Below are 26705 nucleotides of genomic sequence, written 5' to 3'. Positions count from 1 at the left end.
TCAGAGCCGAGGGTGCGCTTGAACCCTTGTGCACACTCTGCTTCATCAAGCTAATAGAATGCATTGGCCAGCACTGATTGGCCAGAGTACGGAATTCGGCCAATCAGCGCTGGCCAATGCATTCTATTAGCCCGATGAAGTAGAGCTGAATGTGTGTGCTAAGCACACACATTCAGCACTGCTTCATCACGCCAATACAATGCATTAGCCAGTGCTGATTGGCCAGAGTACGGAATTCGGCCAATCAGCGCTGGCTCTGCTGGAGGAGGCGGAGTCTAAGATCGCTCCACACCAGTCTCCATTCAGGTCCGACCTTAGACTCCGCCTCCTCCAGCAGAGCCAGCGCTGATTGGTCGAGTTCCGTACTCTGGCCAATCAGCGCTGGCCAATGCATTCTATTAGCCCGATGAAGTAGAGCTGAATGTGTGTGCTTAGCACACACATTCAGCTCTACTTCATCGGGCTAATAGAATGCATTGGCCAGCGCTGATTGGCCGAATTCCGTACTCTGGCCAATCAGCACTGGCTAATGCATTGTATTGGCTTGATGAAGCAGTGCTGAATGTGTGTGCTTAGCACACACATTCAGCTCTACTTCATCGGGCTAATAGAATGCATTGGCCAATCAGCGCTGGCCAATGCATTCTATTAGCGTGAACTGAGTTTGCACAGGGGTTCTAGTGCACCCTCGGCTCTGCTACATCAGATTGCTACATCTGATGTAGCAGTGCCGAGTGTGCATCAGATGTGTAGTTGAGCAAAACTGACTCAGCACTGCTAAGTCTGCATTCGCATAGGAATGCATTGGCCAGCCTTCGGCCAATCAGCGCTGGCTCTGCCGGAGGAGGCGGAGTCTAAGGTCGGACCTGAATGGAGACTGGTGTGGAGCGACCTTAGACTCCGCCTCCTCCAGCAGAGCCAGCGCTGATTGGCCGAATTCCGTACTCTGGCCAATCAGCACTGGCTAATGCATTGTATTGGCTTGATGAAGCAGTGCTGAATGTGTGTGCTTAGCACACACATTCAGCTCTACTTCATCGGGCTAATAGAATGCATTGGCCAGCGCTGATTGGCCGAATTCCGTACTCTGGCCAATCAGCACTGGCTAATGCATTGTATTGGCTTGATGAAGCAGTGCTGAATGTGTGTGCTTAGCACACACATTCAGCTCTACTTCATCGGGCTAATAGAATGCATTGGCCAATCAGCGCTGGCCAATGCATTCTATTAGCGTGAACTGAGTTTGCACAGGGGTTCTAGTGCACCCTCGGCTCTGCTACATCAGATTGCTACATCTGATGTAGCAGTGCCGAGTGTGCATCAGATGTGTAGTTGAGCAAAACTGACTCAGCACTGCTAAGTCTGCATTCGCATAGGAATGCATTGGCCAGCCTTCGGCCAATCAGCGCTGGCTCTGCCGGAGGAGGCGGAGTCTAAGGTCGGACCTGAATGGAGACTGGTGTGGAGCTATCTTAGACTCCGCCTCCTCCAGCAGAGCCAGCGCTGATTGGTCGAGTTCCGTACTCTGGCCAATCAGCACTGGCCAATGCATTTCTATGGGGAAAAGTTAGCTTGCGAAAATCGCAAACTGACAGGGATTTCCATGAAATAAAGTGACTTTTATGCCCCCAGACATGCTTCCCCTGCTGTCCCAGTGTCATTCCAGGGTGTTGGTATCATTTCCTGGGGTGTCATAGTGGACTTGGTGACCCTCCAGACACGAATTTGGGTTTCCCCCTTAACGAGTTTATGTTCCCCATAGACTATAATGGGGTTCGAAACCCATTCGAACACTCGAACAGTGAGCGGCTGTTCGAATCGAATTTCGAACCTCGAACATTTTAGTGTTCGCTCATCTCTAGTAACAACCCATCCAATCCACAAAGGCAAAGAAATCAGACCATGGATGTGCAGAAATTAAGTTATCTGTAATAATGAGGAATGACACTTGAAGAAAGAGAAGTGCAAAAAGCCATGGAAAGTCCTGAGACCGGCTGAAATCTATCAGTAAAAATTAGTCAAAATATTGAATAATAATAATGATAAATATCAGCTGGTTTAACAGATGGTCCTATAAAAAGGTGCCTCTGTTACCAAGGTGCCACATAAGAAATTTCTCATGATGGGTAAAACCAGTGAGCTGTCTCAAGACCTCCACAACCTTATTGTTGTCAAACATACTGATGGCAACGGTTACAGAAGGATTTCTAAACTACTCTAGGTAGCACATATATAAATATATTTGTTCTGTACAAAGAAATAGGGGACATACTTTTCAGGTGGAGGACAAGTTGGTGTAGGTACTTCTGTAGGGAAGGGTTCTTTAAAGTTGGAGTAGTTGAATATGCAATGTCCTACCCCAGCAGGTCTAAGTCAGCATTAATAAAGGCCAAGGTGTTTATCTAACATCAAACGGCTTTGAGGATCATAATTAATTGAACTACAGGTTTTGGGAATTGGATTTTTGTAGATCGGGAGGCGGATCTAGGGATGTATTTTGGTTGCCATACTTGATGTCAGGAAAGATGTATTCCTTGTATAGGATCATCGGCATCCACCTCATAGGAGTTTGGTCTTCTTCTGGATCAATGCTATAGTATTAGAAGTTATACTTGATGGAACTGCATCATTTTTCAATCTCAATAACTGTATATGAAACGCAAAATACCATAAACCCATCAAAGTCTGCAAGTTCAGCCAATACGCGTCTCTGTGTGCTACGGTTTTACTCTTACACTGAATTTTGATTTGCTGGAAAAGTATAATGACAAAACTTTTTCACATATATTATGGTATAATATTTCTTGTAGGGGACATAAAGACAACCGATCTTCCATCATGGCATCTAGAATTGGACTTCGTATGCAGCTGATGAAGGAACAAGCTCAGCAGGAAGAGCAACGTGAACGAATACAACTGCAGCAACATTTTATGCAGCATCACGTAATGCCTTCCACTGCCTCGCCTGCCATCAACACACCTGCTTCATTTCAGGCTCCACCACCAGTCCCTGTCGAAGTCTTGAAGGTAACATTTGTCTAAGTGAAATTTAATGTAAGAGTGAAGCCCATTGTAAAAATCCACTGCAGCTCTATAATAATAGTAATTTCATTTATATAGGGTCAACATATTCCACACCACTTTACAAATCAGAGGGTATATGAACAGGCAATATATGACATTACAATGTGACAAACAATTAACATATCAAACAGTAGGCGTGAGAGCCCTGCTCATAAGAGCTTGCAATCTACGAGGCTATAGGGGGTCACAAGAGATAAAAGGGCTTATTTGGTACAATGGTCCATCCAACTTTTAATAAGTAAGGTCATATAACTGAAGCTGTATAAGCCAGTCACAAGCCAGTATTTGTGATATACAATATAATAGGTAAAATCACAACATGCCATTAAATCCAAAGCAAAAAAATCTTAGGGCTAGTTCACGTGGAGTTTTTTGCAGGCGGATTTTGATGCGGAATCCGTCTCAAAATCTGCCTGCAAAACGGCTCCCATTAACTTCAATGGGAGCCACTTGCTTTTTATTTTCCACTAGCTAGTAGCGGAAAAAAGAAGGGAGATGCCCTATCTTGCCGTGGATTCCGTGGCTCGAGACACGCTCCTGTTTAGGCCCAATCATTCCGGCCTAAACAGGAGCGGAATGCCGCGACGGAATGCCGATGCTGCATTGGCATCCGGTCGCAGCTAGCTGCGCAGAATGTTCACAAAGCGGAAAAGGTTTCCGAAACCTTTTCCTCTGTGTGAACATACCCATAGTGTGCTTCTGAAAAACACTTTTATTGTTTTGTCTAAAAACAGAAATTTTAGAGAATATTATTTCGATCCCTATGACATTTTATAGGGGTTGTCCAGCAAGGTAAAAAAAAAAAATGAGGGGGTTGTTAGTTTTTTTTTTTTTTTTTTAAATATTATGTAATACTACTGTAAGTCGGGCCATTAACATAAAAACCAGTGCTTACCTCCCCCTGTATCCAGCTTAGTTTATCTGTATATAGATCCCCCAGCTATTTGTGGCAGGGGACCCCTGCAGTCAGTCACAGGCCTCAGAAGTCCCTTAGTACAAAATGGACAATTCAATTATTGTATTGTATAACTAGTTATGCATAGCTTGTTGTGTATTTCACTTTCATAATTCAGTAAAGTTCAGAAATGTTAGTTGTATAATGTGTTATGTATTATCATATAAATGTTACAAATGTAAGGCTCCTGTATCAAACTGATACAGACGACCATTTCTTCCAGACCATTCTTCTTTTTCTTGACCATATGAATCTTTTCCCTCTTCCTACTCTTATTTTGTCTGCTGTCATCTAAGGGTTATGACTATACTGTCTCAGGGGGCATAGAAGCCTCTTTTATTGAGTTCTGTTGCTCCCTTACATTATCGAAATCACTGGCTTTTTCCAGAATTATTGGAGATTGCTCCTATCTGACCATGGCTGGCAGCTAGTTTTGAAGCTGTCAATAAAGAAAAATATCTTTGTACCGTGTTAGCCAGTGGATATGAAATATAAAAAATTGAGAGTCTTCAGTATCTATGCCTGATGAAGGGACCTAAGAAGTCCCGAAAGCTTGTAATCTGTCATCATTTTAGTTAGCCATTAAAAAAGGTATCAACTACTGAAGACTCTCAATTTTTTATATTAAGATGTCAATAGTCACTCTGTATAAAAATATACGGTAGTAGTCTGAGTCGGTGGTTTGGCCTACAATTTTCACAGCTCTGGCTGTAAACTTTAAAACCATGTGCTCCATGTGCTCCATGTGTTCAACTATATATAGTGTACATTATTTACTCTCGTGTATATATTTCATACAGCATGCATTTATATTGAACTGTTTCAAGATGCTGGTCTTTACTGCTAAAGCTTTTGTCTACCACAGGTTCAGAGCTACCTGGAGAATCCAACCTCTTACCATTTGCAGCAGTCTAGAGACAAGAAGGTTCGAGATTACCTGTCTGACACTTATGGAAACAAATATGCCTCCCAAATAAACCCACTCAGACTGTCTCCCAAACCCCCGCCTGCTCCATCTTCTCCTGCACACCGCCCAGCACGCCTTTCTTCATCAGCAGGAAACAGCGCACCTAACAGTCCCATGGCCAGGATGAACTTGTGCTCCAACACAGAAAGAGAAGTGAGTGATATGAGACACTTACTATATCTATTGAATTGTATATGCCTAAAGCTAGTGTTAACACCATTATATGTACGTATAGAGCAAATCTATAAAAAAAAAAAAAAGTCTAATTTTGTAAATATATTTTATTACTTATCTTTTGTTTATCCTGAGTTACACTCTGTATTATCATTCAGAGCTACTTTTACAATTCTTCATGCTGAAATCTGAGTATTCCTAATGTAGCACCAGCTATCTGTGCCATTGCTAGCGGAGAGTAAACCTACATTAGCTTGTAGTGGTGACTTAGCACCTGTATAAACCTTTAGGAAGTTTCTTAAAACAAAGACAATAAAAACACCACATTTACATGTTTCAAACATACAAGGTTTCCAGTAGCAACCAACAAAATTCTGGGGTAATTCTGGGGCTGTAAGCAGAATAAGTACAAAATAAATAATACAATAATATGCATTCAATCACTTCTAAAACACTTATATGCTGTTGCAGGCAGGACCGGTGTCAGCACTCAGCGAACGCAGGCAATTGTACGGGACCATAGCACCTGGGGGACCACTGAGTCCACAAGAAGCACTTCCATCAGTTTAGATGGAAGCACTGTGCTGGTAATGGGCCAGGGAGCTAACAGTCAGTGTGGGCACATAACATAACGCTCCCTTTTGCCCTCACAGATATGGGGGGCATAAAGGGGAATTATATTGTATGGGAGTGAGAGTACAGCACAAAGTAAGAATTACAGAGATTCCAGTAGGTGTGCTACAGCAAAAAAACACAAACTACCCAATAGTAGGTGCTATTTGCTGTGGCAGCTTTCACTTCCAATGCATGAGTTACACCACAAAGTGGCCCTCACTAAACTGGAGCAGTCCCTGGTTGTCAGTTAGTGACAACCAAAGTGCAATCTTGCTGCTGAGAAAAATCTAATTTTAATAAAAAAAAAAAAACAAAAAAAAAAAAACTTTTTTTTTTCAACTGTATGTTTATTAAATTTTTAAAGAAAAGGGTTGAGCAAACAAGGTGCAAGAACTGTCAGCACCATGTCTGCGTTACAGATATACGGCTTTGTTACAGAAGATACTCTGACTCAATAGCAATCACTGCATCCAGGGGGTCTGGAGGCAAGATCACTCCCCACCATCCCCATCACATTGCTCCTCGGACCATCTGTGATAAGACTGCAGTTTCCAAGGGGCCACTTGACTGCCTATGCATAGTTCCAATAGGAAAAACTGTGCAATGTTCTGCAGTACTATGTATCGCAGTACACTGCACAAGAGATGTGAGATCCCAGCTTCAAGTTCCCTTGTGGGATATGTAAAAAGTGAAGATCAAAAAACCCACACATAGTAAAAACACACAAAATAAATAAACAAATAATAAAAAGTTACAAAGAAACCAATCTTTATATTTAAAAATATATAATACAAACTAAAAATAAACTACCACGTATACTCAAGTATAAGCCGCCTTTTTCAGCACAGCTTTTATGCTGAAAAATCCCCCTCTGCTTATACTCGAGTCAGGGTCCAACTCGGCACAGGACTGCAAGGACCTGCATAAGTTAAGTGAAGGGGGAGTGTCCTTCAGTGGTTGCTACAGTAATGATATAGGACACTCCCCCCTTCACTAGTAAGAGAGATGTAAGCCCAGGAGGCGGCAGGTCCCTGCTCCTGTGTCTGCATCGAGGAGAGGAGAGCTCATACAGTAAAGTGAAAGTAAAACACACAAGTACATACTGGGGTTACAATTCCTATTAATGTCAGGCATTTGGGGTTATTAATTTAGTTTTAGTAACTCCATGTGCCTCATATTAATAGCCGTTAACCCCATCATGTCCCTCACATTAACCCCTGTGTGCCCCATATAAGGGTTACTAATACGTGAGACATATGGAGGTAGTAATAAAGTGCCTTAATAATGTTTAATGTAATGATTATTACCTCCATGTCTCTCACATATCAGTAACCCTTATGTTAGGGACACTGGGGGTTAATGTGAGGGACATGATGAGGTTAACTGCTATTAACCTGAGGCACATGGAGTTACTTAACTGTAATACACATGACCCGACTTTTTATCTGCAATGGTGGATAAAATTATGGACTATTACATTTCAATGGGCACGTACACATAGATGCCGTTGCTTTTGCGGCTGCGTGTCCGGGCCAAATTGAAGAGCGGAAACTTATGGAGCAGGTCCTGTATGTGTCCTATACCTGTCCTATATCTGTCTGCATTTACAGCCCTGGCAATTCATTCTTAATGTACAGATCGGTAATCAGTTAATGTAATTTTATTGGTATCTATTTAAATTTTTTCAATTTTCCAATAGCTGCTGCATTCCCCCCCCCCCCCCCCCCCCCTTGGCTTGTACTTGAGTCAATACGTTTTCCCATTTTTTGTGGTAAACTTAGGGGCCTCGGCTTATATTCAGGTCGGCTTATACTCCAGTATATACGGTAATAGGGAACCAAGTATTGGAAAGGCTGAGAAAGCATTGTTTTTATTCTCAAATAAAATCTTCCTCCTCATGATAACTTAGAGAAAATTCAGGTTCTTGTTATGTTATGGACCTACCCATTGCCCTAAGAAAATTCAATCTTTCATTCATAATAATGTTTACTGGAGTTTGCAGACTCTAGCGGATCCCTCAAATGTCTTTCTGATTTCCCAGTCAACGACATATTGTATAATAGGGATTATATGTGCTGGAATGATTATATGAAATGATATTGCTTCGGATGGGGAAGTATTTATTTATTGACGTATTTCACATTGGATGCACATACATAAGTAATACACAGTGACTAATCGTTGCTGCTTCTTTTTAGATGGATGACGTCCTTGATAACATCATAGGTCTAGATGACATGTTTGTATACACAGAACCTGCCCTTTCCATGCCAAACACGGTATGTTATAAGTGTTTATGGATGTTATTTGCTATCTTGTATATATAGTCCATATGTTTTCTCATCATTATTCTTATTTCTTTTGTTTGCAGCTGCCATTTTCCAGCAGTCATTTGGGCTTGTATAGTGATAATTCACGTCTTAGTGATACTGTTGTTGGTGTCACCAGCAATTCCTGTCCAGCCGACTTACCTATAAAGAGAGAGCTAACAGGTACTTTCCTAGTGTATACATCTAAAACTGTACGTACATATTTACCAGAGCCATAGATATTCCATCATGTAAGAACGAAGTTTGTCTTATTTGATGCTATAGTCTACACCATATCACCCCCATCTCCTACAAATAGCTGATGTCAGAAAAGGTAACAAGCATGACAGAAGAAAGCTTCAGTCATATTTTTTGCATTGGGATAGATGCGGACAGATGGAGGAGGCTCTGTCATTTAATGTCCATTGTTCTCATCTTGTGACAGATGAGAGCAGTAGGCATTAAATAATGGGCTCTTGATTTTGTCAGTACTGTGGCCTACAAGGACTACGGCCCTTTAGAAATTACACATCTGTGATCTGAGTTTTCACCATTCCTGGCTGTTAGTAAAAGAGGGCAGTAATTTATGTACGGATGTCCACTACTTGGCAATCACCTTCACATACATGTTCATCAGTTTCTTACAGAACAGAATCTATAGGCAGTCTGTAGACACTTGAAGTAGCTAATATTAGAGGTAGTTTCAGTCTTTGATATTTAACCCTGTAGACGCTGCTGGCATTTGCAAATTTGTCACTATGAACTCTCATGTCATCACAGCTTACTGATGCTCTGCCATGAAGCCTACTAGGTCCTGTCAGAGGCAAAACCTAATAGGTTGCTTGTCAGTGTAATACTGACAGGTACAATATGTTAGACTACATGAGGAGTGCTGTGTATTATGTAATCAAGCAACTGCATGTTCAAGTCAACTAGTGAGACGAATAAATAATGTAAAAAAGGGGTGGATATTGTAAAAACCAATTGTGGCATTACTTCTTTTTTATGCCATTACCCCAAATTATGCCATTTAAAAATACACCCCATCCAGTCAAAGCAAAATCACATAGGGACATAATAAGTGATGGGGAGAAGTCAAGTCGAGAATTTCTTTCTACACACCAAATCAAATCTTACACTTTTTTGTTATGTTTGTACATTAAAAAAGTAAAAAATAAACTAAAAATGAATGTCAAGTATATAAATATGGCAGGTGCTCGGGAGCCAGCCCCAAATCAAGATACGGGAGTGTCAAGCCATTGCTATGACAGCTGGGAGTCTATTGAAGTCTGGATATTTTACTATGTACTGCTATGCACTGTATTAGTAATCATGTTCCCCTGGGGTTCAAGACCCTTAGATGGTCTAAACATGAAAGTAATAAAAATTGAAATCATCCCACCCTTTCCCTAAAACACTTATAAAAATGTAAAATACACGCACATTACGTATCCCTGTGTCTGAAAACGCCTGGTCTAAAAACTTTGAAAAATAATTTTCTCATATGGTGAATGTCATAGGCAAAAAAAAAAAAAAAAATACGAAAAGCCGAACTGCCATTTTCTGGCTGTTTAACCTCTTTGCAGTTTTTCTCCAGCTCCACCCCCATTCTGAATTTTTTTTCCAGCTTCACAGTACATAATATTAAATTATACCATTACAAAGTAGAGTTTATCCTTCAAAACTTAAGCCCTCATATGGCTGCGTGAATGGAAAAATAAAAAAAGGTATGGCTTTTGGAAAGTGGAGAGTAAAAATGAAAAAAAATGGCTGTGATAAGAAGGGGTTAAAATAGCTCTAGTGGAACATCTCCTTTAAGTCTCAAACAAGACCACATCTTGGAGGGGGCCACATACGTTACATTACTGTTGCACTGTTGAACCAAACATCTGCAGCTTCATAGTTGACTCTTGTACTATGCTGAATGTTCTCTGTTTACAGATGCTGAGAATCGCGCCCTAGTACGTGAACGCCAGAAGAAGGACACACATAATATGAGTAAGTCCTAGCAATGAAAACTACAGTTCTCTGCATACCAATTGCTGAGCATTTAGCTAACACTTTACTTTGGAGTATAATTGTAATAAAAAACAAACTGAGGAAAAGCTTTACTTATTCATTATCATTCATTTTTGTTCAATCTTGTCTGTTACAGTTGAAAGAAGACGGCGATTTAACATCAACGATCGGATAAAGGAGCTGGGCACTTTAATCCCAAAGACAAATGACCTGTATGTTACATAATAGAACGAAAAAGATTCAATTTCCTGCAGAAACTGGTTTCAGAGGTTTAGAAGGTTACATTTGGGAATATTAGTAAATACATACATAAAAGCACCCTGGCAATATTTTTGGACATATAATGCTAGCACATCAGTAATATTTTTGTAGTATTTTAATCACCCCCACACCTGCTGGCCAACTCCACCCCCCATTGCGGGCGGTTATCTAGAGGAGAGAGTGAAGCCCTGGCAGGAGAAGAAACACCCCTAAAGCCCTTTTCAGCTAATTTACATGATAATAAAAAACTGATTTTTGTGAAAATGGAGCTGCAATCCAGAATAAGAAAGGCATCTTTGGAATGTGCAAAAGCAGCCCTACAAGGTACTCTCATTAGCTTCATACCCATTTCCTGCTGACAGACTCTTGTTAAATGGTAACAACTAGACAATTATACACAAGGCACAGCTTTCCTTCCTTCTCCATGGCCTTTTAAGATAAGTCATCTAAATCCACTGATTTTCGTGTGATTGGCACCTTCCGACAATAAGCATTGCATCTTTGGGAGAATTGTTTTATACACAAGATATCCAGTGAAATAACCTGTAATTTTAATTTTGCTAGATTTGTATAATTTTAAAAGGAAACATAAAAAATTAGTTTTGATGGAAACCTACAGAGAGATATTGAGGTACAGTCAGGCCCTGTAAACTTTTACTGTATTATGACACTGAAACTCTAATAATGACTCTAATAATGAAAAGGAAACTCTAATAATGTCGTGTGCTGGCAGGGCAGGCTCTTCCCGGTGTGGTGCGGTAGAGTTTAGCTGTGTGCTGCAACCAGGTGTTCATTCTGTTGTCTGCCATTGGCAAACATTACAAATGTTAAACAGATAAATGCAGAAAATGTGATGTGAATGAACTTTTACAGTGTTACAATTATAGGTGATAATACAGTTTGTAGATTTAACCTCTAAAGTAATAAATCTGCTTTTATTCAAGTATAATGTTAGGTGGCATTCACACTATCGTCACTGTCCGTCCAGGGGTTTCCTTCTTAAACCCCGGAGAAACTGGACATGGGACGGCTTGCTGGCGGTCAGCTTTAAAGCCAACTCATTTGAATGCGCTTTAAGAGGAAACCACCGGTGTCCTTATGCAGCCTCTTCGCCTGGTAACCATTTTTTTTGCACGGACACAAAGTCGTAAATGCAGAACTTTGTGTCCCTGAAAAAAAGAGGCTGCATGGAAGTCAGATTTGCATATTCTTCCCATGTTCCTTTGCAGTGGAGCGCTCATGGCTTAATAAGACTCCACACACCTATATAATGGTCTCTCCCTATGGAGTGACGATATCCCCTTAACCTTATTATAAGGTATTCATGGTTTGTAGTCCATAAAATATAAAAGTAACACTTTCATGCATTGAGCGTAATATTGTATGGACGAACATAATGATTATAAATCTCTTCTCATGTTCTAAGCAGTGATACCCGCTGGAATAAAGGCACCATCCTAAAGGCATCGGTGGAGTATATCAAACACATGCAGAAGGAGCAGCTACGGAGCCGTGATCTAGAAAGTCACTCCAAACAACTAGAACAAGCCAATAAACAGCTGTGGCTTCGGATCCAGGTGACTTGTTTAGCTTGTCTCATAAGTCACTTTGCTATAGAGAGGCAGTATATTGGTTGTTAACCATGCGCTTGCGGCATTTACAGGCTTGCGTGCCTGGCAAAATATTCTTATTCATTATTATTTCTTCAAAATTACAGGAACTGGAATTGCAGGCACAGGCGCACGGCATTCCCACAAGTTCTCCTCGAAATATGAACACTGAGGCAGTCAAGCAGGAACCTGAAGCAATGCCTATTGTTTCGCAGCAACTTACAGTCCCACAGCAGGGACCATACCAACAACAAATGGACTTTTCTTCGTCAGGAATTGGTTACCAAAGCAGTGCCTGTGCAGACACCTCATTTCCTGCTCTCTCTAGGACAGAGCTAGACCTCATGCTGATGGAGGACACTATGCTAAGTTCAGACCCCATGATGACCTGTGACCCTCTCCTCTCAACCCTTTCTCCTGGCACTTCAAAAGCCAGTAGCAGACGAAGCAGCTTCAGCATTGATGAGGTAGATGGCCTGTGACATTAGAAGCCAGGAGTGGAAACCTTTGCTACCCTGTAGTGTAAATGGACTGTGACAACTCAAACACAATTGTATGAAATGCCTTATTTATGGGACAGCCAGAAGGTCACAAATAATATGCACAACCTTTATGTGCGGCTATACTGAAACTGTACTGGTAATCCCGAAAATCTTGGCCTTGATGGATTCTTCATAGCTGTGACCATGTAAAGTTATATGGAGAACCTTTATTCACTTCTCTACCCATCTTCATTCTAGAAAGTACCCAGTTACTGGAAGCCTGCATGGATAAGCGCCATCACTTGTACCTTAGTGCCATTTTATTTTAGATAACAGATTTATCACTGCCTCTGACTTTTCTGAGATATGCCAAAAAAACCAAAGTGCCTTTACATGTTGAACAGAGCAGGACCTGTGTGCATGGATTCTGGTCAGAATGAGTGTTGTTATAAATTAAGGGTACCATCGTGCACTTTGGCAACCGACCACCTGTGGTTAAATCCCCAGCTTGGTGTTATCGGCAACGTGTTGTAAATGATTTGTGGCCAGCAGAAGGTTAGGCCGAATGCACTTACTACAATGCGTGGCTGTACTCGAAGACTGGACTTGGTAATTCTACATGAAGGATGTAACTAAGACTTATTAGCATAGTGTGAGCATGTGTATGATTGTAGAGAGTGCAAACATTGCAGCTTTGTCACGCTGTATAGGTCATCAGAATGTCAATGGTGTGTATGTATACATGGTCTTTGCTAAGCAAATAGATGACCAGAATCCTCCTTTGCCAGGGTCTATATTAAGCAATATAAGCCTTGTCAGCCTTTTTCATGACCACTTTTGTATTGTAACTAGTTAATAAGTATCTGCTGGGATTGTGTAAGTGCTCAGGGTTACAGGTGCCTTGATGTTTCTATTTGACTATACAATGTTGTAATACTCTCAGAACAGCATGTTCTTGTCTTTATGGGTGTTTGCTAAAATATTTTCTTCCTAATGCATGCAAGTGCAGATCGGCATCTGTGAGTGTTTGCCAAGTTAGTTGTGAAAGGCGGCTATATGCACTAGTAGGGAGATGGCTGAACCCGCTCATTTTGGGGAGACCGTCTGATCATCTAATGTGTATGGGATATCCAAACTCTTACTTAAAGGCAAAAGTTACAGGAAAAGAAGGAATTTCAACATGCCTGATTCTTTGTTCTCACAGGAGATGAGCCACCTCCAAAGGGGTCTGTTAATGGCATATTCCCCTCTCTCCACTGAGAAGACACGTGCTCTCAGTCATGGGTTGGTGGTTGGGAGGAATAGCTGTTGGCGGACATGTATTCAACCAACAGTTGTATAAAGTGTAATTGCCGTCTTTTAGTTTACTGTGTTTTCAGACCTTGTGCACATAAAGAGATCTTGTTTGTTAATAGCCTAGTGATACGAAACTCTGCCTGTACAGCTAGCCATACCCATTAGACTAATGTGAGCTTGGGTGACCATCTCATGTGCATTGAGGCCTCATATCTCTCATAAATAAGCGCTAGGCAGTTGGATTTTTCCTCTCTTGCCGTAGAATACATGCATGCTTATCTGAGCTGAGCATGCATAGTTATGTAGCTTTTGGAAGAGATAGCTGTTAGACAGACAAGTATTCAACAGGTGATACAAATTGCCAACCTGTATATGATATACCATACTCTCTCAAAACTTCATCTTTTTTGGTGACAGGGCTTCTGGATCAGAATTTTAGCAATAAGATATGATAATCCGTTAATAGTCCCACCATGGGGAAATTAAGTGTATTACAGCAGCATGGATAATACAGTAATATATTACAAGAAAGAACACATGCGAGCTCAGGATATCAGATAGAAAAGATACTAGGAGTCATAGCAACTAAAGAAAAAGAAAGACTTCAGGATCATTTAGTTCTCTGTGCGGAGTGATCTTCGCTTAGTCTGATGTTGATTATACAGCCTGACCACAGTTGGGAGGAAGGACCTCCGATACCGCTCCTTCTCACACTTGGGGTAAAGCAGTCGGTCACTGACAGTACTGTCCAGTTCTGTCACAGTCACATACATGGGATGGGAGTTGTTCTTCAGCATGGAGCTCATCACGGACAGTGTCCTTCTGTTACCAACCACCTGTACTGGGTCCAGGGGGCTCCCCAGGACAGATCTGGCCTTTCTAACCAACCTATCAAGTCTATTTCTGTCCCTGGCTGGTATGCTACTCCCCCACCAGGCCAAGAAGACACACTGAAGAAGATGGCTGATGCTACCACCGAGTTGAGAAAGGCTCTAAGAAGTGCCCCCTGGACTCCAAAGGCCCTCAGCTTCCTGAGCAGGTAGATCCTGCTGTGGCCCTTTCTGTGCAGTGTATCCAGGTGATCAGCCCAGTCCATCTTATTATTGAGGAACACACCCAGGTACTTATAGGTCTTGATTATCTCAATGCCTGTCCCCTGGATGTCCATCGGATTTGGAGCACTTCTCTGATTTAGGGCTCAAATTTATATTTTAAAAGTTTATGAATATAGTTAGTTATGCGAGTATGTGCCCTCAGATCGCTTGTCTGCCAAGGAATGTTTCACCTGAAATGAGGGATATTGGTTAATGGCCATAGGAGGTTTTGTTGTCATCTTCTGGATCAACGCTGCAAAATAATATGTTGAACTAGATAGACTTTAGAGAGTCTTTACACAAGTCATTGGTCAACATAATGCTCTTTCCCGGTCATTGCCCAATGTAAATAGGGCCGTGGTCAGCCAAGAAGCTAGCAAATATTTAATAGTTCTCTGATCCAATGCCCTCTGGCCTGTAGCACATCTCACATGTAAGCAGGGGGATATGCTGTGACTCCATTGGAATTGTATGGGGCTGTAGCAAACGTTCTCTCCCCGTGCAGTGTGAATCCGCTTGTCAAAGTGTTATATATGTCAATTGCGCTTATTTCGCCCAAGCATATGCCTGTGTAAAGGGCCCTTACTACTGCTGATTTTTCTTTATAGCTATTGGCTTTATAACAAAAGAATTCAGAATAATTTCAGTAAGGTTTTATGGAGGACTATAAAGTATAACGTTTAGGATACAGTCCTACATGGTCTTACTATAGGCAAGTTGTGTCATAATTCTGAAGACTCTTATCTGTATTAGTCACCTAGTATGGGTATTAAGTGCTATAGATTAGCCTGATTGTAACCACTATAATCCTGAGGCCATGCACAGATGAGCACCACTACTGGACATCCTCTGGGAATATCTTCTGCCACTGGACAGCACTGGATTTGTGCTTCTTGCTATTGGTAATAAAAGCAATATATTGTATACTTGTAATCCACTTGGCAATTCATAGAGTCTTGTAGATTTTACTGCCATCACTGTCACCCTAGTGTCTACTGTAAATGAAGAACTATTCTATTATTGGAGAAGCCCCTCTCCTTCACTGAGGGCCCCCTCCCAGGTCTTCTGTACCCTTAAACTCTGTGTGTTGTTTTTTTTTTCATTACTTAACTGAATCACATATTAATTTTGATAAAGAACTGGATTCTGCTTGATGTGTGCGTCCATTCACAATGCAACTGTGTAATCTGTTTTTCTCCTGTAATTTTACTTCCCATTACTTTCAAACAAAAACCACCAGAGGGTGCTGCTTGTATTAAAGAAATACTGCAGAAAGTACCGTAGATGTTGGCGTATTTAATAAGAAAATATGACCGGCTGTGTCATTGATTTTCATAAATGTCCATATTTTAATTTATTCATTTGGTACTATGAATGATATGTTTGCAAAAATAGTTGAAATTGCAACGTTATATATATATTGATTGAGGGATTAAAATATAAGGATCAAATTTATGGCTGTTAAGTTTGAAAAAAGGAGGTTAGGGGCCGACCGATTTAGAATGTAGAAATACAGAATATAAAATTTACCATACAGCCCTCTTCCTTATGATCTCTTTATATCTAGGACTCTAACGTGAAGTTTTGATCAATTCCAATTTTATGGAGGCAAAATGCCAATTCATCCATTTCGATTTTTTTCCATTTAGAACAGCCACCATAGTGAACTTTTGATCGCTAGCATTGGTTTAATTCCCCATCGGCTCTGTACTTTTGTTATTGCAGGACGGCTTCCACATGGCAAGCTTGCGTCCGCTGCTCTGTTCATATGTCAGCCAGGAGCCGAATGCGTTTTGCACAAATGCAGTTTTCCTTCAATACCACCCTATTCTGATTTTTTTTTTTTTCTTTTTTCCAGTACATCCTACCAAATATTAAATGGTATCCCTACAAAGTCTAACTTGTCTCGCTAAAATGAAGTGCTGAAATAGCTTTGTGAATGAAAACATTTTATAAAGTTATGGTTCTTGGAAGGCGGGATGTCAAAAACGAAAATCGAAAAGTGGCTGTAGCGGGAAGGGATTAAAGGGATTCTACCATTAAAAAACTTTTTTTTCTAGGTATCACGTCGGAATAGCCTTTAGAAAGGCTATTCGTCTCCTACCTTTGGAAGTGCTCTCCGCCGCGCCGTTCGTTTGAAATACCGGTTTGTACCAGTATGCTCGTTAGTTTTCTCGCAGCGATGGGGGCGTCCCCATTGCTGCTCGAAGACCGACTTCAGCGCCACCTCTATCTTCTTTTGCATCCTCCCCTTCCTTCTTTGGCTTGACGTCGGACGTCTGCGTAGTACGCTCTGTTCGGCGAACTTCGCCGAACGTACTGCACATGCCCGCGGCCATAGTGCCGACACCGCAGGTTTGCCGAACAGAGCGTACTGCGCAGGCGTCCGACATCAAGCCGAAGAAGGAAGGGGAGGATGCAGAAGAAGACAGAGGCGGCGATGGAGTCGGTTTTCGAGCAGCAATGGGGACGCCCGACCTCATCGCTGCGAGAGAACTAATTATCATACCGGTACAAACCGTTATTTCAAACGAACGGCGCGGCGGAGATCACTTCCAAAGGTAGGAGACGAATAGCCTTTCTAAAGGCTATTCCGACGTGTTACCTAGAAAAAAAAAGTTTATTAATGGTAGAATCCCTTTAAAGTTACAGGAACACTGTAAAATAAATGTAAATGACTGAACAGCCCTTTTTTTGGTCATTTTACCTTCCCACAAAAAATGGAATAAAAAGTGATCAAAATGTCATACAATCCCCAGTATGGTATTATTACAACCTTCCCTCAAAAAAAAAAAAAAAAAAAGAAGAAAATAATAATCTAAAATTATTCTTCAATTACATAAATAATTAGAAAAAAAGACTGACAATGTGGATCATCTTAAAAATAACAGGCCTTCTCCTCTACTGTGTTTACTAAGAAAATCCAATAGCCATCAACATGATTACGGGGAAAGTAAATTCTCCAGTAAATGTCACCTGTTTAACCCATGAGGATGTGCGGCACGTCCTTCAAAACACAAATATAGAGAAATTGCTGGGTCAATATAGTATACACCTCTGAGTTCTGAGGGAAATTATGCACGGTGATAGACAGACACATATCTAATATTTAAGGATTTGGTAATGACTTGGTCTGTTTCACATTATAGGTGACTAGCAAACATGCTGCCAATTTTGTAAAAGTGAGCCTGGAAACCATTGGCCGCTAAGTTTGACCTCTCTGGTGGGTAAGATATTTGAGGGCTTTCTAAAGTGATGCTATCCTGGAGTATCTCACTTTAAATAATCTTATAACGCCCAATCAGCATGGGTTTATGAGGAATCGGTCCTGTCAGACTAATCTGATCAGCTTCTATGAGGAGGTCAGTTCTAGACTGGACATGGGTAACATGGTAGATGTAGTATATCTGGACTTTTCAAACGCAAAAAGAATGTTGGGACTGGGGGAAAACATATGTATTTGGGTTCGCAACTGTCTCACTGATAGGAAACAGAGGGTACTTGTTAATGGTAAACATTCAGACTGGGCCACAGTCACCAGTGGCGGTGCCACAAGGGTCAGTATTGGGTCCTCTCCTGTTTAATATCTCTATTAAAGACCTGGTAGAGGGTTTACAAAGCAGGGGGTCCATATTTGCAGATGATACTAAACTTTGTAAGGTAATCAAAAATGAGGAGGATAGAAGAATATTACAAGGGGATCTAAGGAAGCTGGAAGCATGGGCGGAGACTTGGCAAATGAAGTTTAATGTTGACAAATGTAAGGTTATGCACGCAATGCAATAAAATGTATGACTATGTACTTAATAGTAAACTACTGGGTCTACTGGGTAAGACTGCCAATGAAAAAGACTTAGGGATTTTGGTGGACTTACCTTACAAGCTTACCTTTAATGACCAGTGTCAGGCAGCTGCTGCCAAGGCAAATAAAATTATGGGATGCATCAAAAGAAGTCTAGATTCTCATGACAAGGACATAGTTATGCCTCTATACAAATCACTGGTTGGCCACATATAGAGTACTGTGCACAATTTTGGTTCCCAGTATACAATAAGGACATAATTGAACTAGAGAGAGTGCAGAGAAGGGCAACCAAGATTATTAGGGGAATGGGTGGAATGAAGTACAAAGATAGACTAATAAATTTTTATTCTGTTTAGAAAAAAGATGACTATGGAGAGACCTAATAACAATGTACAAATACATAAAGGGGCAGCATGAAGAATTTTTTTTTCCTTTTTTATTCCAACTGTAATTTTTATTAAGATATTTTCGATGTCATAAACAAAATACAACAATGGTACAAACTAGAACGCATTGTGCAAAAATGTGAATATAAGACATGAGAAAAAAATGTGCAAAAAAAAATGTCTCAAAGGCAGAACACATAAGGAAGAGGGGGAATGGGATCAGAGACCTTGTAAAGTACAGTAAGTATCCCATGGGGACAAGACTGAGTCAAAAGTCAAAAGCAGCTACAGCATTGTTCATGCTGGCTCAATTATTCCAAATTACAAATGCCTTTGATGCAAGCATGGAGACCTGTACTGGATGGGAGGGGGTTAGTGGACTTCTACCGAAGTGCTATTAGGGACTTAGCCACTGTGCAGAGATAGAGAAAGAGTTTGGAGGTTTTCTTACCCAACTGCCTTGGTAGGAGGTTAAGTAGGTGGTTGAGAGAGTGAAAGGGGACTTCCTGTAGGAAAAGATTATTGGTGATATCCTTGACCCTGGTCCAGAAACCTCTAACCAGCGGGCAGTCCCAAAATACGTGGTAAAGCGTATCCACAGCCGAGTCGCACCTCCAGCAGACTGAGGGTATTGTGGGATTCAGAGAGTGTAAGAGGGCTGTTATATGGTACCAATGCATCAAGAGCTTAAACTGTCCCTTTTTGAATGACACATATGTTGAGGATTTAGTTGCATATGACCAGATAATCTGCCATTGAGCATAAGAGAGCCCTCTTCCCAAGGCTTCTTTCAATTGGGCCATATACCTATGGACCAGATGGGAGCAGCCATCAAGGGAAGAGCTAGTAAATCGAAATAATCAGGCCAGGCCCTTAGTGGATACACCCACCCAACACAATGTTTCAAAAGTAGTTGGAGGAGAAGCCTTAACCCCTTAAGGACCAGGCCATTTTTTGGTTTCGCATTTTCGTTTTACCCTCCTCACATTTCAAGAGCCATAACTTTTTCATTTTTCAGTTCACAGAGTCACATGATGGCTTATTGTTTGCGGGACAAATTGTACTTTGTAATGGCATCATTCAATATGCTGTGCAATGTACTGGGAAGCTGGAAAAAAATTCAGAATGAGGTGCAATTGGAGAAAAAATGCATTTGCGCCATTTTCTTATGGGTTTAATTTTTACAGCATTCACTGTTTGGTACAAATGACATGTTACCTGTGTTCTACGTGTCAGTACGAACGCGGTGATACCAAATTTATATAGCATTTGAAATGTTTTGATACTTTTAAAAAAATGATAAACTTTGCAAAATAGAAAAAAAAATTTGTGTCATCATGTTCTAACACCTGTAACTTTTTCATATTTCCATGTATGGAGCTGGTTGTGGTGTCTTTTTATGCGGGACAAGATGACGTTTCTATTGATACCATTTGGGGAAAGATCTGATGGTTTGATCACTTTTTATTCAATTTTTTATAGGAGGCAAAGTGTTGAAAAAAACGCTTTTTGGCTGTTTTTATTTTTTTTGCCGCTACGCCGTTCGCAGTATGGGATAAATGTTTTAATATTCTAATAGTTCGGGCATTTTGGAGCGCGGGGATACCTAATATGTTTATGTTTAATGTTCTTTAATTACTTTTATAGCTAATCTAGGGAAAGGGGGGTGATTTGAACTTTTATATTTTTTTTTTTTTTTTTAATACTTTTGAAAACTTTTTTTTTTCTTCTGTTACATTTATGATCTTGAAACCTAGGGGGTCTGATCGCTCATACTATTCACTGCAATACTACAGTATTGCAGTGAATAGCAAAATCCCAGCACTTCTATTAGACGATGCCTCTGGCATCGTCTAATAGATCTCGTGCAGAGACAAGCCTGGAAGCCTTCAATAGGCTTCCGGCTGTCATAGCAACCGATCACCGCCCTCATGTGACGTTCAGGAGGGCGGTGATCGGCGAAACATGGCGGCGCCCATGCCGCCGGCGCCGTTTACACACTGCGGTCACGTTTGACCGCAGTGTGTAAAGGGTTAACAGCAGCGATCGGCTCGGGCACCGACCGCTGCTGTTATTGGCAGGTCCTGGCTGTATGATACAGCCGGCATCTGCCCTGTATGGAGCGAGCTCAGCGTGTGAGCTCGCTCCATACATCCCCATGCGACCCATGACGTAAAGTTACGTCAAGGGTCGCTAAGGGGTTAAGTGAGCTGAATAATAAAAAAAAAAAAAAAAGGGAAGTGAACCATCTGGCGGTAGTGGAACCACTCAGAATTTGGGGAGGTGCAATGTTGTGGTTAAGTAGTCAAAGGGCCTGAGTTCCAATGTCAGAGGGTCAACATTGTCCGCTAATCTAAATAGGCAAGCGCTAGGCCAAGTATGGACCATAGGAAACAACAGTCTCTCCGGGAGGAACATATTGTACAGCACGGAGATGATAGAGGAATTCTGAGAGGTAAGAGGTAACAGTTTACTGCAATCGAGCCAAATTGCTCAGGTGAAGCATATAGGGCCTAATATGGGGAGGGGGGCCCAGGGATGGGACCGACCCCACAAGAGAGCATTAGGGTGCACAGGGGTGAGCCACATCTTTCCAATCTTCACCCATTTCGTAAAGGCATGAGGTGTGGCCCAGAAGGGAATACAACGGAGGTGCGTGGTCTAGTAATACTGAAGAAGGTGTGGGACTGATAGACTTCCAGCCCACCACCCCGCCAGCATGATGGATCTGGAGATCCAATAGTGTCTGGAATTCTATATAAACTGAAAGATAGCTCTCTGGAGATTCTGGAAGTCAGAACAGCAAAGCACCACAGGGAGGGTTTTAAAAAAGTAGAGAAGCTTAAAGAGTAAATATTCAGGGGGAAGGCTTCTGTCTTGGTGGGGTTGACCTTATAGCCAGATGAACATTTGTAGTCCCGAAGGACAGCCATCTGCGGGGAGAGAGATATGAGTACTAGTGAAGATTAGAAGAAAATCATCCGCAAACAGGCTAATGGTAAAGTTCCTGTCTTGAACCTGAATGCCACTTATTTCCGTGTTGAAACGTACACTATGTGATCAAAAGTATCTAGACACCCCCAAAAACATACGTTTTCATATTAGGTGCATTGTGCTGCCACCTACTGCCAGGTACTCCATATCCGCGAACTCCGTAGACATTAAACATCGTGAGAGAATGGGGCGCTCCGCGATACTCACGGACTTTGAACATGGTCAGGTGATTGGGTGCCACACATCACGCAGGTCAATGCCAAATGACTCCTCGCTTGGTGTAAGGAGCGTAAACATTGGACGATTGAACAGTGGAAAAACGTGTGGAGTGACGAATCACGGTACACAATGTGGTGATCTGATGGCGGGGTGTGGGTATGGCGAATGCCCGGTGAACGTCATCTGCCAGCGTGTGTAGTGCCAACAGTAAAATTCGGAGGTGATGGTGTTATGGTGTGGTCGTGTTTTTCATGGAGGGGGCTTGCACCCTTTGTTGTTTTGCATAGCACTATCACAGCACAGGCCTACATTGATATTTTATACATCTTGCTTCCCACTGTTGAAGAGCAATTCGGGGATGGCGATTGCATCCTTCAACACGATCGAGCACCTGTTCATACTGTACAGCCTGTGGCGGAGTGATTACACGACAATAACATCTCTGTAATGGACTGGCCTGCAGAGTCCTGACTTCAATCCTATAGAACACCTTTGGGATGTTTTGGTACGCCGACTTCGTGCCAGGCCTCACCGACCTACATTGATACTTTTCCTCAGTGCATCACTCCGTGAAGAATGGGCTGCCATTCCCCAAGAAACCTTCCAGCACCTGATTGAACGTATGCCTGCGAGAGTGGAAGTTGTCATCAAGGCTAAGGGCGGACCAACACCATATTGAATTCCAGCATTACCGATGGAGAGCGCCACGAACTTGTAAGTCATTTTCAGCCAGGTGTCTGGATACTTTGGATCACATAGTGTATGTGCGCCCGTATGGGCTCAATACAGAGCACAAATATAAGGGGGGAAAGTTGGCAGCCTTGGCGGGTCCCATTGCCAATGTGAATGGGGTTGGAGGAGGAGTGTGGGAATTTAACTATAGCTGTGTGGGAGGAGTAAAGTGCTTGGATCGCTTGCAAGAAAGCTCCCAAAATCCAAAGCGATACCATCATGAAAGACCAATCGATGTGTTCAAAGGCTTCTTCTTCAGCAAGACTAAGGAGGAGGGAGGGGGACAAAGAACTTTCTAATGATCTTTTTACTCTCAAGCCAATGACAAGGGGATATCCACTACATTTGGAGGAGAGAAAGTTTCTCTAGCAACATAGAAAGGGATTCGTTACTGCAAAAGCAACAAGGCTATGAGACTCATTGTCCAAGGAAATGGTGACTGTGGATTCATTGAGCAAGTACAAAGGCGCCTGGATGTTTTTCTCGGACAGAAATATATTACAGGCTGTGGGTTCTAAATTTTGTTAAGGATAAGTTGATGTAGGATTTTATAGAATTTTCCCCCTGACATGAGACAATTGGCATTATCCTCATGGTTGTTTTTGCCTTTCTCTGGATCACCACTGTAGAGTTACAGGTTGGACTTGATGGACCTGTGTCTTCATCCAAACCTCATCTACTGTATTATGTAACTATGGATGTCAGAATATTTTTTTATTTATTAAAGTTTGGGATTTTTATAAAACATAACAAAAACTATGTTAGATATTGCCATACCAACCCACAGCACGCCCAGTGAATGCCATAAAAACAAAACCAAGATAAAAATGGTGTAAAATTAAGACTTTTTTTCCCCAGCTTCCCAGTACATTGTATGGAATATTTGGTACCTTAACATAGTAAAAATTGTCTTGCACAAAAAAACCAAAAAAAACTCTTGAATGGAAAAATAAAATGTGGCTTTTTGAAGCTGTGAATTAAAATTATTTACTACCATAGATGAGTACTGGTGGGGCGTTCCTCACCGCTCAGCGTCATGGCTGGGCGGTAAGGAATGCACCCTCTCACAGTACAGCACTATAGACGCTACTGTGAGGAAGGGCGTTCCTGACTGACTGTTAGAAACGCCCTTCTGACAGTGAAGAGCTACAGTACTGGCACCGATAGCTCTTCACCGGGGCACAGAACATGAAAGCCAATAGTGCGCTGAATTCAGTGCACTGTCTGCTTTCAACTGGTGTATAAAACCAAATGTGCCCCAGGAGGTGAAAGGTCCTCTTTAAATGACACTGTGGCCCATAAGGTAAACTCACCCTATTGCCTTTTGTTGTGTTTTTTGACAAGCTATCAGGCTTGTCAAGGTAAACTTTAATACATCTATAGATAAAAATATGGTATTCAACGGTACACAAAATAAATGGTCTTGTAAGATACAGTAAAACCCATTTATTTAGCTTCTCTTAGTTGTGACTTCTTAAGCTGTATTACTAATGACAGGCAAATATATATTTTTTTTTTATTGCAGCATTTTTAAATTTTTGTTTTTGACTCCCTGCTTTCCAAAGCACATAACGTCTTTATTTTTCTGTTCACAGAGCCATATGAGGACTTGAAGGGGTATTTCCACGTCGCATACTCACCAGTCTTCACTCCTGTAAAATCTTCTTTCTTCCTGGTTTCTTGCATCATTTGGTGGGCGGGGTTTCACATACAACCTGCCATCTAGCTCCACCCCCAAATTCGTGTGTAGCCCCGCCCACCCATATTGGACTATGAAGTACAGGCAGCAGCAACTCCATTCTGTGTTACATACAGAGACTGCCTGTCTCTGCCATAATTAGCACAATTGAATCAGCTAGCCTGATAACTGGGAGAACAGAAGAAATGAAAGCAGCTCCTCTCCTCTATCTGATAGCAGGAAGCTAGGTCACGTGGTGTAGACACAGGATTAGCTAGATACACAGGCTCGCTCCCGTGCACTTAGCCCCTCCTCCCTCCCCTCTGAGAGCAGCAGATACATCACTTGACTCATGAGCAGCTAAGTCAGGGCTGTGGCCACAAAGAATTGAATAAAGTAAGATAGTGGACAAACAAAGCAGTTTTGCTGAAGCAATGTATTTAGGAAAAGTCTTACATTCACATTAACAAGCAGTATAGATAGGATCCTTGTGATGGGACAACCCCTTTAATGTTTGCGGGACAAATTGTTCTTCTTGATGCTACCATTTATTATCCTGTACAATGTATTGGGAAGCTAGAAAAATAATTCAGAATGGGGTGGAATTGGAGAAAAAGTGCATTTGTGCGACTTTCTTACAGGTTTGTTTTTACAGCCAAAGTGACATGTCACCTGTATTCTATATTTCAGTATGATTTCAGGGATACCAAATTTATAGAGTTTTATTTCCATTTTAACCGCTTTTAAATTTTAAAAATTTTTTCTTAAAGTCGCCATATTCTGACACCGTTAACGTTTTTATATTTCCATGTACAGGGATCCATAGAATGTCATTTTTTGAGGGGGTCTTATATACCTTTTAGTTATACATTTTTGAGGAATGTCTATTGCTTTGACCACTTTTTTTTCAGCATAGATGGTGGTTCGGCACTTTTGATATTTTTTTATTTTTTTTGTAGTCTGGGCGTTTTCGGACACGGATACCTATTGTGTATGTGTTTCAAAGTAATTTTATACTTTTATATGTGTTCTAGGGAAAGGCAGGGTGATTTGAATTGTTAATTCTCCAAGTGGGCGGAACCTTTATACCTTTCTAAAATAAAAGGTCCCGTCCACATGGAGAATAAAAGCTAGTTTACATGTACTCTTCTTGGGGTCATATCTTTTGGATGGGTAGACAGATTTGAAAAAGAAACACACCAAATTGTCCAGGGAAACAGTGAGAATGTATGTTCTTCTTGTTTGCATGGGTTTCCTCCAGGTACTCTAGTTTTCTCCCACACTCCCAAGTCATACTGATAGGAATTTATATTGTGAGCTCTGTAAGGGACAGTGACTGACAATGTTGTGAAGCAAAAAAAAAAGAAAAAAAAGTGGATTGTATATCGTGTGGTGGCCAAATGAGGGAATTTTTTGATGTGCCAATGAGCGGTTTTATCTTACTAGCCACAAGGTAAGGCCTTATTCACACGGCAGTGATGTGTTTCATGAAAAACTGTTTGAGAAAAACAATTTTGTTAGTCCATTCAAGTCCATAAGAGAATTTGATTCACATGACCCATGATTGTCTATGGGTGTAGCCACATGGCTCTATCTATGACTGTTTTGAGCATATCAATTTTTCAATGGCTGTGAAAAACGGTCTGTCAAATAAATGGACATGTGAATAAACACATTTGGGGTTATTTATTATCTCCTTTTATATCTATAATTTTCACCAGTGCATCTTTTTTTCTCAGCTTTTTCAGTTGTAGATATTTGGTAAACTGGTTCTGTTCCTTGCTAAATGTTGAGCATGTGTTAGTTGTTTTAACTGCGCCTTTTTTGATCATGTGCACTTTAGGCCTAGATTTCTAAAAGCACTTGCATAACCAATTTGGAATGGAGCACATGGAATTGTAATTCCATTGCTGTGTGACATGACTGCTTTTTAAGCTACCCCATGTTCAACTTTTTTGTGCCTTTTTAATTCCTTCAATTGTTTGATTGTTTTTTGACTCCCCATCTTCCAAAGCCATAACTTTT

The 26705-nt window shown here is 41.3% G+C and overlaps 1 protein-coding gene across 2 annotated transcripts in view; it reads left to right on the top strand.

Moving 5' to 3' along the window:
• Positions 1 to 16114, top strand: part of TFEB (transcription factor EB) — a 45903-nt gene extending 29789 nt beyond the window's left edge. Inside the window, exons 2-9 of one of the 2 annotated variants that reach the window (XM_075264319.1) lie at positions 2811 to 3027; positions 4905 to 5159; positions 7994 to 8074; positions 8167 to 8287; positions 10046 to 10102; positions 10260 to 10335; positions 11814 to 11961; positions 12102 to 16114. In XM_075264319.1, the coding sequence (XP_075120420.1) occupies positions 2839 to 3027; positions 4905 to 5159; positions 7994 to 8074; positions 8167 to 8287; positions 10046 to 10102; positions 10260 to 10335; positions 11814 to 11961; positions 12102 to 12476 (1302 nt within the window). In that variant the 5' untranslated portion in view covers positions 2811 to 2838 and the 3' untranslated portion in view covers positions 12477 to 16114. Of the gene's footprint in view, positions 1 to 2810; positions 3028 to 4904; positions 5160 to 7993; positions 8075 to 8166; positions 8288 to 10045; positions 10103 to 10259; positions 10336 to 11810; positions 11962 to 12101 lie in introns of both variants that reach the window. The other variant, XM_075264318.1, reaches the window with a different exon arrangement.
• The last annotated feature ends 10591 nt before the right edge of the window (positions 16115 to 26705 follow it).

This window comes from Leptodactylus fuscus, chromosome 2 (assembly GCF_031893055.1).
Source record: "Leptodactylus fuscus isolate aLepFus1 chromosome 2, aLepFus1.hap2, whole genome shotgun sequence".
Classification (NCBI taxonomy): Eukaryota; Metazoa; Chordata; class Amphibia; order Anura; family Leptodactylidae; genus Leptodactylus; species Leptodactylus fuscus.
This window is presented reverse-complemented; position numbering and strand designations above follow the sequence as displayed.